The 12,662-nt window shown below is 48.4% G+C and overlaps 1 protein-coding gene across 2 annotated transcripts in view; it reads left to right on the top strand.

Moving 5' to 3' along the window:
* The first annotated feature begins 624 nt into the window (after window positions 1-624).
* The window catches only part of Kif26b (kinesin family member 26B), a 428,644-nt gene continuing 416,606 nt past the window's right edge, over window positions 625-12,662 (top strand). The window contains exons 1-2 of one of the 2 annotated variants that reach the window (XM_076914586.1): window positions 625-1,372; window positions 2,135-2,536. In XM_076914586.1, the coding sequence (XP_076770701.1) occupies window positions 1,310-1,372; window positions 2,135-2,536 (465 nt within the window). In that variant the 5' untranslated portion in view covers window positions 625-1,309. The remainder of the gene's footprint in view (window positions 1,373-2,134; window positions 2,537-12,662) is intronic. The other variant, XM_034520916.2, reaches the window with a different exon arrangement.

Genomic DNA, 12,662 nt, shown 5'->3' on the forward strand with positions numbered 1-12,662 from the left:
AAGGCCGAGTAGCTTGCGCCACACCCCCTCTCCAGGCCCGCGCAGTCCTCCCGCGCGTGTGCGGCGTGGCCAATCCCTCAGTTTCCCCTGTCCGGTAGCTGCAGGCTGGGTCCAGGGCTCACCTGTGCCGGTCTCGGGAGGTTTCCCCATCATTAACAGGGGCTTGGGCCGGTAGGCGGGCGGGGGGGAGGGGGCTCAAGGCTCCAGATGCTCAAATAGGGGTCCAGGGGAGGAGGGTCCCCTGGCCCGCTGGGGCTAGGAGGGCGAATCAAGACAAGGTTTGCCAGGCAGGTCTGGGAGAACAAAGGGCGGGGGGTTGGCCCCGGCCTGTTTGCGGACTTGTTTGTGACTCAATCCGTTTGCACGGCTTTGCAAAGGCAGACCTGCACGCCTTGCCAGGAAGAGACCAGCTCCCCGGGAGGGGTGCGAGGAGGCCCGGGCGCTGCGTTTCGGCGCAGCTCGGCCGGCTCGGAGCTACAGGCTCGCGCAGTGGGTAGCACCGGAGCCCCGGCCGCGGGCCCCTCGCCAGCAACTTCCCCGCCCGGAGCCAGATTTACGACCCCACCCCCGCCCCGGCTGCGCCTGGCGATGCCAGGCCCGAGCGCCGCGCCGTAAATGGATCGCGGCGGGCGAGGCGGCGGCGGCCGGGCGGGCTCCGAGGCGGCGGGGCCGAGGCTCCCTAGGCTCCGCGCTGCGCCCAGGCGCACACACGCGTCCTGACCGCGGGCTGCTCTCCGGCCGCGCAGAGCCGCCCTCTCTCTGCCCTGCGCGCAACTGTCAGGAGAAAACGGGACGGCGCATATTGGCTCCGCGACACGCCGAGGCTCCTCCCCGAGTCTGGATCCTTATATTTTGGGAGAATTTCTTTGAACTCAGTTAGCGAGCTCGGGGAGGGAGGCAAGTTCCCACCGCCGGCTCCGCTCGGCGAGGGCTCGCCCACCTTCCCTGCAGCCGCCCTGCGATCTCGCCGCCGTACTCCTCCTTCTCGGCCCGGCAAGAGGAGAACGCGCTGGCCGGGCGGAGGAAAATGCTAGCGATCTGGATGTGACCGCGAAGAGAGGACGCGTGGCTGGAGGAGGCAGAGAGATGAGAAGACCCATTATTTGAGAACCACCAGCGGCTCCAACCCTTCCTGTAAATTGGTGCTATCATTTCTGGGGTCCATTTGCTTTTATTCTCCCTCCCCCCATTAAGAAATCTCGACTTGAGGACCAACCCCTACCACGAGGGGGGACGCCTTCTGGGTTGGCAGACCTTTTGGATGTAGCCTTGTGGGAACATTTAGACCCTTTCCTCTGAAAGAGCCACCATGAATTCGGTAGCTGGAAATAAAGAGAGGCTTGCGGTCTCCACCAGGGGCAAGAAATACGGGGTAAGTTGTGGCGGTGTCCACGCGGAGATGCGTTCCCAGGGACTCATTTGGGCGGGTGTGCTCTGCTTCCCGGGGGCCGGCGGCGAATGCAGGGTCCCCAGCTCTCCCGTGCACCGGCGTCTCCACGGCCGGCGGGGCCGTGCCTGCGTGGAGGCGGGTCTGCAGCTCGCCCGGATACCGGAATGTCTTCGGCCCTTGGTTTCTCCCTTTCCTCACACCCTTAACTTTTGCAGTATTTCGGGATTTACAGGCAGAGTTAAGCCGAGGGAGCAGCGTTTCCCAGGAATTCCTCTGCCGTGCCCTCGGATCGCTGCTCCGGAACGGGGAGTCCCTTTCATTTACCTGCGGGACCTGAGGGGGGGTGTACCCCGAATGAGTAAACATCCAGAAGTCACAGTCACCCGCCCCTTGGAATAGGCTGTGCTAGGACTGTGTACCTAGGCCCTTGCTGGGGTGGGTATCGGGTTTGAAAGAGTGGGGCACTGGATTTCTGGGTGTCCTCGCAGAAGCTGCAAGATATCCACACCCCGCAAGCTCTTTTGCGGACCCCAGAAGGAATGGAGGGGAACCTGCTCGCAGTCACTCTGGCGAGGGTGGGTGGGACAGGACTCCCTTAAGGATTGGTCACTTGAAGGATGGTGATAGATGGAGGGCAGGTTCGCATCACTGGGAGGACGGCGGCCACCTCCACCCCCCTCAGCACTCCGTAGCGCGGGGGACCGGTGGCCCTGCAGGGCCTGACGCCGCGTGTCTCTCCCGCAGGTGAATGAAATGTGCTCGCCCACCAAGCCCTCAGCGCCCTTCTCTCCTGAGAGCTGGTACCGCAAGGCTTACGAGGAGTCGCGCGCCGGGAGCCGACCCACTCCGGAGGGAGCAGGCTCTGTGCTGGGCTCGTCGGGTACCCCGTCCCCGGGCTCGGGCACGTCGTCCCCGAGCTCCTTCACCGGTTCTCCGGGACCCGCGTCTCCGGGCATCGGAACCAGCTCGCCTGGCTCCCTGGGCGGCTCGCCGGGCTTCGGCACCGGCTCCCCTGGCTCGGGCAGCGGCGGCGGCTCCTCCCCTGGCTCCGACCGCGGGGTCTGGTGCGAGAATTGTAACGCCCGCTTGGTGGAGCTGAAGAGGCAGGCTCTCAAGCTGCTGTTGCCGGGACCCCTCCCGGGCAAGGTGAGCTACTGCGGGGGTGCTCTGCGGGAAGCTGCGCCCCACCTTAGGATGCTACCTCGGGGGCGCCCGGGTGTAAGGCTTCTAGCTGAGCACCAAGCCTCGCGGCTCACGGGGATGCCCCCAGTGGGTTAGCCCTACAGTTCTCCCTACCCTGTGTGCTATTCTGCAGCAGCAGGCCAAAGGAGGCAGTAATAGCCAGCTGCTGGGAGTTGCACGTTCCCATGGCTTATTTGTAGCTCTACCTTCCCTGCATCACAGAAACACATTTTCCAAAGCCAGCATTTCTCTCTTAACACTCCATGTGTCTACGTGAGGAAGATTAAGAGGTGGCTCGCCGTTAAGAGCTGAGAAACATGCTGGCCTGTTTCTTGGTTCTTCCGTAGCAACCCTCTCTGTGTGGTTTGACCGGCCTGGAGCCCCCAGATCGGAACACAATGTAGTTGTATTTGCACAGTTGGGTCCAAGTACTATCACATGATAATATTTACTCTTCCACTTCAAAGAGTTTTTATTAGTGGTTCGAGAGAAACATCAAGAAAACTGCATTGCTGTGGAGGAGGTTGCCGACCTGGCTCAATGGCATTTTCTGGTTTATTTTTATGTGACTTTTGAAATGAAATAATTGTGATTTCGAATAGTGGGGCTTAGGAGTAACCACATTTGTTTGTCTTTTCTGCGCGCGCGCGCGCACACACACACACACACACACACACACACACGGATATTTTGTATATCAGGGTTCAATTATACAGACAGCCACAGACTGCTGTAAAATTTAAAATGTGAAAAATCGCCACCAGGAGAATTGGTTTTATAAATCTAGAACTTATCTCAAGAATAATTAGCTCTGGGTTATTGTCAGTTTGGCATTTTTGTCATTCCTGCATTAATCTTCCAGGACACCCAAGAGTAAATCTCAGGGTGAGCCTTTCTCAGCCTTGCATGTTACACTGTCCCGATTAAAAACCTTTCCCCAAACACAGACTTATTTGATTTTTTTCCATTAATGTTTCTTGATTTCTCACCCAGTTCAAAGTACAGCCCCTATGACAGCAGGTGCTGGTGGATGCTATCCTTGTCTCAGAGAACTTATCTTCTGATGGATCCACGGTTCATCATGCATTCTCATCTGTGTTGAGTGTTGCAAAGAATGGGCTGTAGAATGGGGTGAGAGAGGCTTTGGTGGATACAAATTTGAGAGATCCTGGGGCTTGAGATGTGACAGTGGCTGATATTTGTAATCCTAATAAGTCACAGGCCACCAAAATTATCTCAGAACATTGAGGTCACATGCTTATAGGGGTTCTTCATGTTGTTTGAATGCTCCTCTTGTGCAAGAGTAAAGAAGCACCAACTCTTGTCCTAAAAAGGGAAGGGGTGAAGGAACACAGACAAGGGGAAGCAAAGGTTGAAGCTTAACTGCGTGCTTGGTGATTTATGGGGTCACGAGAGAGATGGGGCCTTTGTTTTTGTTGAAGCCACCTGGAAAATTCATTTCACACTGCTTAGAAGGCAGTGCAATATATGTTCAGATTTTATTTATCGGCGGAAATAAAAGTGACGTGAAACTGATCATACTGTAGAGGGAGGTGGTGGCTCCAAGACGCAGCCAAGTCTTGGACATGCCACGTATCAGTGCTCTACCCTCCAGGGGCATTGAGGAGAGAGCTGTGAGTCATGGGGGCAGTCACTGACTGATTGCACATTAGAACATCATACACAGCTGCCAGAATTGCATCAAGACATTAGCATTAGGTACAAGGGAGATTACAGGGTCTAGCCAGGAATAAGGATGCTTAGGGCTAGCTCACTGCTAGGAAGTGAGCTAAGGAGCCTTAATTTGAACTGATTGTCTTTGGGAACGATACTTTAGGGATTGTGTACATGTTAAGCACTGTCACCTTCTAATTAGATACATCTATAATGTTTGCAACATCTTTAATGTTTGCAACATTTTAATCAAACAACTGCCACATTCTCTGCTGCCTTCTGCATGGTGGGTCCTGTCCATTGGAGACAAGGCATTTCTTCTCAGGGTTAGCTTGACGAGGAAACTGTAGGTGCTGATTTATGAGCAGAACCTCTGTAGCCTGCAGGCCCTGAAAGAGTTAAGTTTTAGTAGGACAAGGGATGTCATTGTGACCCCAACATGTAATTCGTCCCGGAGAAAAGAAGTCTGGGAAAATAAAGACATGATTTTGAGGGGTAATTAGCAAAAACCATTTTCATAGTTCACTTAAGATGCTTAACCATATTTGGGGAATATTTTCACAAATAGAGTATTAACTCATATTAGGTAGTATGTAAAGCCTTCTGCATAGTCATACAGAAGTTAGAAGCCGAAGAGCATGTCCTGAAATTCATCACTTCAGAATGAATTTGGCTTTGGTTCTTTGTAGCACTGATTTATTTTGCAACCCTAGTGAGTCAGTTTCACATTTTAATACAATATATTTTAAAATTAATTCGTTAGAATTTCATCCCGTTTTTAATGTTCCCATCAACACAGCAATGGAAAACCAGTGGTTCAGATGGTTGGAGTGTCTGTCACAAGGCGAGGTTCGAAAAGTGCTTCCACTCTTAAGAGAGAGAGATGAAATTGACACTTATCTAGTGGACAAGATCCCAGAGGTTCATGTTTCACAGGATCAGGGTGTTGCAGTGCCTACGGTTACATTCTCATCTGATGACCTCACTTCTTCATCCTGTGCATCAGGTGATTCCCCTCAATGTGTTCATGGCTGGCAGCAAGCTCTATAGAGTTCCCTTCCATTTATTTTGGGGATCGCTGGGTGAGGTGAGGTGAGGTGGTGAAGTATTAGTCTCTGCAGGGGCATCTGGTTGTCCCCTCAAACTGAAGACTACCTCTGGTCCTCCAAGAGTTGCTGCCAAGTCTGCGCATTCTTGAGAGTGTATGGCTTCTGGAAGAATGGGCTCTGGGCTTCAGGGTAGACCAGTTGTATGACCATTGGAGAGTAGGGCTTCATGTTAGACCATTATGAAACTTGGATGTGGCTGGGTGACCCAGTAAATGATAATGTTGACAGAAACAAGAAGTGTAGAGAGAAAGATGGCGATAGTAATAACTTGAATTTTCTAGAGAGGGGATGAAGAGAAGAGGCAGATTCAGCCATAGACCAGATTGTTGCAGGTTACCTCAAAACTCTGGGAGTAAAAATTCTGCTCTGAATTAATCCTCTTAGGAGCAACTTACCTGGGCAAGGGGACGCGCCATTCTGATTTCAGGCCGTAACCCTTCTGATTGACTTTCACTGGCTCAGTAAGAAAGTGCTTGCCAGTTTATGTCCTTTCTTTTTTAGTGTTGGTTAAGTGGAAGTGTTCAGATAAAACAGAAGAGTGGTGTAGTGGAAAAGTGTTGGGACTTTAGGTGAGGATTGTCCTTTTTTCCATTGTCACGTTTCACTGTGTAAATATAAAACATTTCCTGGGTACTGGTGAGTGAGCCTTTCTCGTTTTTTATAGACAGTCAAGGTACTGAGCCAGAGAGAGCAGCCAAGGAACGAACCTCTCCTTTTTGAGCTAACCTAGATCATTCTGATAGCTGTGACAGAACTTTTGAATTGACTGTGGAGGAAATTCCCTGGAGAAAGCAGGCGTACTCCGGGTGGGGCGGAGGTTATCTGCCATCTGCTCATTTCCATACCAACAAAGGAAAACCTCTTATGTAAAAGAAAGCCAGAACTATGGTCCTATCTGATTTTTTTCTCTTCAGTCACATATTCTGAGTCCATCTATGCCTCAGAACTATCAGCAAGATTAGCCAGACATCCTGAGAAGGGTGACCCAGGAATGACGGGGATGAAAGAGAAGAATGTGTGACGGGTTAGAAACACCAAACGTGGGCTCTAAATAGCCAGAGCCCAAGGAAGTCTAGACTTGGGGAGATATAAATAAATAGTTCTGTATTTTGCTAGTTCCCAAAGAGGAAGGAATATAAAAAATAACTCCATTTAAAAGTAACCTCCTAAAGCCATTGTAGTATTCTGTATAGATAAACTAGACTTCACATGTGAAATACTTATTAATAATGAAGGAATTCCAGACAAATTTCCCTTACTCTAAGAACACATCTTTAAAAAGCACCTTCAGAATCCTGTTCGTTTTGAAAGTATTTAAAAAACATTTTCTTACTGGGTGGACGGGCAGTTAGAGCCATGACTCCATGTTTAAGAGTACTGGGTGCTCTTCCAGAGGACAGGGGTTCAACTCCCAGCTCCCTCGTGATGGCTCGTAGCTGTTTGTAACTCCATTTTCAGGGGCTCCAACCCTCTTCTGGCCTCTGGAGGCACAAGGCATGCAAGTTGTGCACAAGTGTACATGCAAACTTTTTTCTTATTTTCAAATATGTGTGCAGTGAAATGTGGTCATACTTACCTTCCATCACCTCCTGGCTCGCTTCCTCTCCCCAACACAGTCCCATCCCAAATTCATACCCTCTTTTATTTTTATTTTTTGACAACCACTAAAGCCCAGGCAGTGCTGCCCACATGTGCATGGGGATGGGGCCATCCAGAGCATGGGAAACCTACCAGTGGCCATGTTCTTGAATAGAGAAGAATGATTCTCCCTTCCTCAGCAATATCCACTGCTGACAGCTGCCCTACTGGGGCAGAAAGCTTCAACATCGTCTACTCCAGTTGATGCCTGGATTTTGCCAGTCTTGGCCTTGTGCAGGTCCTGTGCAGGTAATCACAGCTGCCCTGAGTTCATGGCTGTGATAGCCATGATATCTCCAGAAGACAGGAATTCACAGCGCCCCTCGTTGTCCTCCGGCTCTTTGAAATAACAAAACAGCTGATACATAGCAGCAGTGATGTAGAAGTCCTGGAGTATTTATCATTTAAGACCTGTGGAGCCATCTCCAGAGTTTATCAAAACATCCCCAGTGGGGCCAGGTGGGGCGCAATCTCTTCCTCAACATTTCATTTTGCCAGACTTTTAAGAGTAGTACCAACATGGTCAGTTTGGGGAGGGACTTAATTCATTAGAAAGACTCCCAGACTAGTAATCATTCCCCCCACTCATTCTAGACAAGATTATTGCATTACAAATGTGATTTTTTAAATGGCTGAGGCTGGTAGTTTGTCAGTGTTTGGAATGATTAAGCCAATTAAAATTTAGGTCAGTTGCTCTTTGGTGTTAAGTCTCAGACCATACCAATCATCAGCTGATAACTTGAGGGTGAGAGCAATGGTGGATGATTGACAGTTATTGTCTCTGTGTGCCAAGAATGACAGACAGTCATTATAGCTAAATAAAGATGTGTGTGATTTCTTTGTCTTGGAGTTATAGGTGCTTTATTGTAGTTATTATAGTCAGTCACACACATGTACATACATACACATATACATGCATACACATGGGCACATGCATGCACATGTACACACATAACATAGAGAGAATGAGGAATCCAAGCTTGCTTTCCCCTGATAGCCCTTGAGGGTCACTGTTAGAATAACAAGTGAGGAAGATGTTATCAGTTTCTGGGCTTGCAGATGACAACATCATCCTTGGAGACCAGGAAGATGGAAATACACAACTCTGTAGAGGTCCCAAGGAACTATTTCAGTTGGAATATAATGGGTTTGGAAAATCAGCATCCTCTGCTCTTCCCCTTGTCGATCTGCTGAGGCTCCATCCTGACCCAAGAAAAGGAGCTGTAGCTGGGTACACGGATACGTGGTCACACGGATACGTGGTCACATGGATACGTGGCTCATCAGCGTTCCCTGCCACTCTGTCCCCAGAGATTACGAGCTGGCATGTGGTGTAGAGTCTCCCTTCCCTTCGGTACTGTTTTACCATCATCTGCTTGCAGGCACCCTTCTTTTCCTTATAACCTGTGGAGTGGTCCCCCTGGGTGGAGGAGCTCCTTGTTGAATGGGCTCTGATGAACTTGCTCACTTCTGGGCATCAGTGTGAAGGAGCCCATCACTGTGTCCACTGGTAGAGGTAACGAAGGATGAGATACATCTGTGGTCCTTAGTTACGTTTGGGGTGTTTATCAAGATATCATATCAGTTTGTATATCATCCCTCTGGATGCTGTCTTTGGGGCTTCTCAAGAATCCTCTGTGGAGGAAAATGACCATTGAATTCTGAGTAGGAAGGCATCCACCAGAGGGATTCTCTTTACTTCCTTAATTAGCTTTTATTCTTTTTGTTTTTGAAAAAGTGTTTCATGTAGTCCAGGTTGGTCTTGAACTCACTATGTAGCTAAGGTCAATCCCTACCAAACAGGTTGCAAAGCTTCTTCTTCTTTTTAAAATTATTTTAAATTGTTTTAAATTAGTAAATGGTGTAGTATTGGCACACAGGAAACAGAATAATATTCAATAGAAAATCTAGGAAAGGACCTGAGTACAACTGAAAATTTGGTCTGTGATCATAGTAGCATCTTTAACCAGAAGTAGGGAAGTGGGTGTTTTATTAAAAGGTTTGGGGGGAACTGAATAGATCAATATTTTAGAAAACAATAAATTGATCTATACAGTTCATTATATACTCAGAAGACCTCCCAATGGGTCAGAGAGCTAAATACTAACTATTGTAAAACAATGGGCTTATGCTGCACCCCCACCTTGTGCTAGTAAACGTGCCTCAGACATTTCCATTTTGCTTAGTGCTTTGTGTTGTGTCCATGAGTGGGAGAGTGTGAGGGTCAGAGGTGAGGGCCAATGTTGGGTGTCTTCCTTAGCCTCTTTCTGATCTAATTTTTGAGCCTGAGTCTCTCATTCCAAAGCTCACCAGTTCTCTTGGACTGACACTGCCTAGCAAACCCTCGGATCCTCTTCCTCCTGCCCGCCCAGGCCTGAGATTACAGGCGTGCGCCTGCCACTGTGCCTGGATGCTTTACATGGGTGCTGGCATCAAACCCAGCTCCTGATCCTTTCGGGGCAGCATTTCACTGAACCATCTCCCTAGTTCTTCTTAGTTTTTTATTTTAAATTAATTTTTTAAAAATTAATTTAATTTTTAAAAATGAGTATTCTATCTGCATATACACCTGCATGCCTGAAGAGGGCATCAGATCCCATTACAGATGGTTGTGAGCCACCATGTGGTTGCTGGGAATTGAACTCAGGACCTCTGGTAGACCAGCCAGTGGCCTTAACCACTCTGCAGCCCTATCAAGTACTTTTAATGCAAATTATTATCATTGATTTCCTGGTGATGAGCTCTCCTTGAATTCCTGCTGTAAAGCCTATTCATTCATACTGCATTAAAAAAATACCACTGGATTCAACTTGATAATACATTATTTATTGTTTTTTCTTTGATAGTCATATACCAATGATCATTTCTGATTCTCATTCATGTACAAGTGTAGTATTATATCATATTATAAATAAAATATGAAAAGTATTAAAATTCCTGCCTGGAGCGATACACAGTTTGCTCTTAGAGACAGACGCCATGAGAGTCACACTGCAGCATATCAAGAGCAGCAACTGAGCTGCACAGGAAGCTTAGGGGACGGGTAGGAGATGACTTTAGAAAGGTGGGTTGGGTAGGAACATGCGGAAGCAGAGATGTTCCAGGTAGAGGGAACCGCGAAGGGGTTATGTATGCAAGTACACTGGTGAATGTAATGATGTATTGTTCTCTCTCTCTCTCTCTCTCTCTCTCTCTCTCTCTCTCTCTCTCTCTCTGTGTGTGTGTGTAATAGGCTAGAGAAGTGTTAGGGAGGGAATAGGGAGCCTTGTGAGAAAATGTCAGGATTTTCTATGTAGCAATGGCAGACATTGGAAGGTATCCAGGAGGAGACTGAAATATCAGTTGTGTATTGTGAGAAAGGGCGTCTTTCGACAGTGGCCTGGAGCCCCATTAGGAGGTGCCTCACAGTGGTGCAAGTGATATTATGCAGACTGAATTGAAGTGATAGCAATATGAATGAGATGTTAGGGAAGACATGACAGATTCTGTGCAGAAATCTGTCATATATGGGCGCTGATATAAGGGACAGGAGGTATTCATCCTTCATGCATCAGATAGAGAACACAAGTATAAAGATTTTGCTACTTGGGGTGGGTGTGGCTATGTGTAACAGAACTAGTTGGAGTTATCTAGAGCTTGAGGTTAAATCGTTCAGTGGGTCCAGCTGGTGTCTCTAGGGTCCAGCTGGTGTCTCTAGGGTCCAGCTGGTGTCTCTAGGGTCCAGCTGGTGTCTTTTAGGGTGAGTTTGGACGTGGAGACATGGATCTTGGAGTTCTTACAAAGAAAAAGGTGGTGGAATGCACAGATGCTAGAAGCTCTGTGAATGTGAGGTGGGCACATTAGTGAACTGAGCATGAGCCATAAGTATTGGCCCTGAAGGGACAGGAAGCCCAAGGAATTAAGAAGACAGTCCAGGTCAGAAAAGAGGGAGACAAAAAGTCAGGGAGAGCATATGGCATCATGGAAACCAAACAGTAAGAGTTTTGGGGACCAGCCCTGAACTTTGAAGGAACCAAGGAGGCGAGGACTCAAGTGTCCATGGAGTTGTCTGCTAGGAAGTTATGGAAAATCTTGGCTTGAACAGTTTCTAGCATCTTGGAGAAAGGTAGTGAATGTCACTCCAGTGGTGGATGGAGAACTGAGAATATTTGAGGCATCTCCACTTTGAGGTTATGAGGGCCATTCCTGATGCTCTTACACATTAAAATAAAGACCCATGATCAGCAGACTGGTACAAAACCAGCTTTATTTAGTTGTGACCTGAGGAAAGCTACTTGGGTTTTTGGACTTAGTAATTCTATTTAAGAGTGTATTGATAGGTCCCTGCCTCTCAGGTTGTAGTGAAGGTCACGTGATTGTGAGATAAGGTTGGACCATCACTTTGTGTTCTTATACTCCAGTGACTTTCCAGGAAGACTTGGATACAATGAAAGCCAATCTCCTTGTGCCCTTGATCCATCCTCCCCGTCTGTTGTTAATGGCCCTGACACCAACGTGGAGAACAGAGAAACAGCTCTGGAGAAAATGGAGCCTTTCACCTCCTTTCCCATTCCTTCATCTCCAAGTCAATGAAACCTTCCACTCATCCTCATCATCCTGTAGGCATCTGTTTCCCTCAGAACAGTTCAGGTGCTTAACTGGAGAAGGTGGCTACTCCTTCTAGCCCAGTTGCCATGAATATGGATTGGGAGTCTCTTTCATAGATGGAAATCCCTCCTGAGAGCTCCCACCCACCTGCCTCCGAGCCCCTCAGGGAGGAGTGCAGCCATGGCTTTTGGCACTGTGGGCCCTGGTGAATGAAGGAGAACAGATTTCCTTCAGTGATTGTACACACTGCATGCCGGTCTATCCAGCACCAGGAATTTGGCTTATCTGCTTTCCAATCCAGTTTTATCTTTCTCAGACAGTTTTCTTTGCAGTTCTACTTTGCTGATTCTGTCGCATTGATTCCAGCCAGACTCTGTGAAGACGGCTGGAAATAGAGACGACACCCTCCCCCACTTGGCCACGTTTCCCACACTGGTAGCAGCTGTGGGTTGGAGTGGATGAGGAAGGCAAGGCCCTTGTAAGCCTTAATATAAAGGGAGGGAGGGCATGCTCTGAATGTTGTGCGCAGACCGGGAGGCTCTGGGCTGGGCGAGCGTCTGCTAGGACTGTATCCAAGGGTGTCGAGGGTGTCACGGACTAAATTGTTATTTTTGTTCTTCATTCCTGATTGCTGGTCGGTACTGTTGCCGATCACCAAGATTTGGGAAGCTGTTTGAGCTCCTCACAGCTTCTCAGATCTTTCATGGTCCTTATACACACATTTCTGCTTTAGCCTTATGATTCTTTTATTTCATTTGAGTGATGTCTGAGATTTGTACTTGTTTAATGGAAGACTTTTCTTTTTTTTAGGCTAACACAGTAGCTGAGGGTGTTGAGGTGGTGTAATTCTGTTCTTTAATTAGCTGTGATGAGCAGCTACTCACTCCTAAGAAATGCTGTCAATTTATGTCCAATGGCTGCTTTTGAGGTATGTCATTGCCCTCCTCCCCTGACTGCATGGGTTGGGGTGACTTCATGCAGCAATGGGAGACCTCTTCAGTAACCAAAGAGGCCAAAATGAAAAGGGCAGCAGCCAAGAACTGTTGGGCTGTTTAACTGGAAGGTTATTCAGAGAAAAAAAC

The sequence above is a fragment of the Arvicanthis niloticus genome, chromosome 16 (genome assembly GCF_011762505.2).
Source record: "Arvicanthis niloticus isolate mArvNil1 chromosome 16, mArvNil1.pat.X, whole genome shotgun sequence".
NCBI lineage: Eukaryota > Metazoa > Chordata > Mammalia > Rodentia > Muridae > Arvicanthis > Arvicanthis niloticus.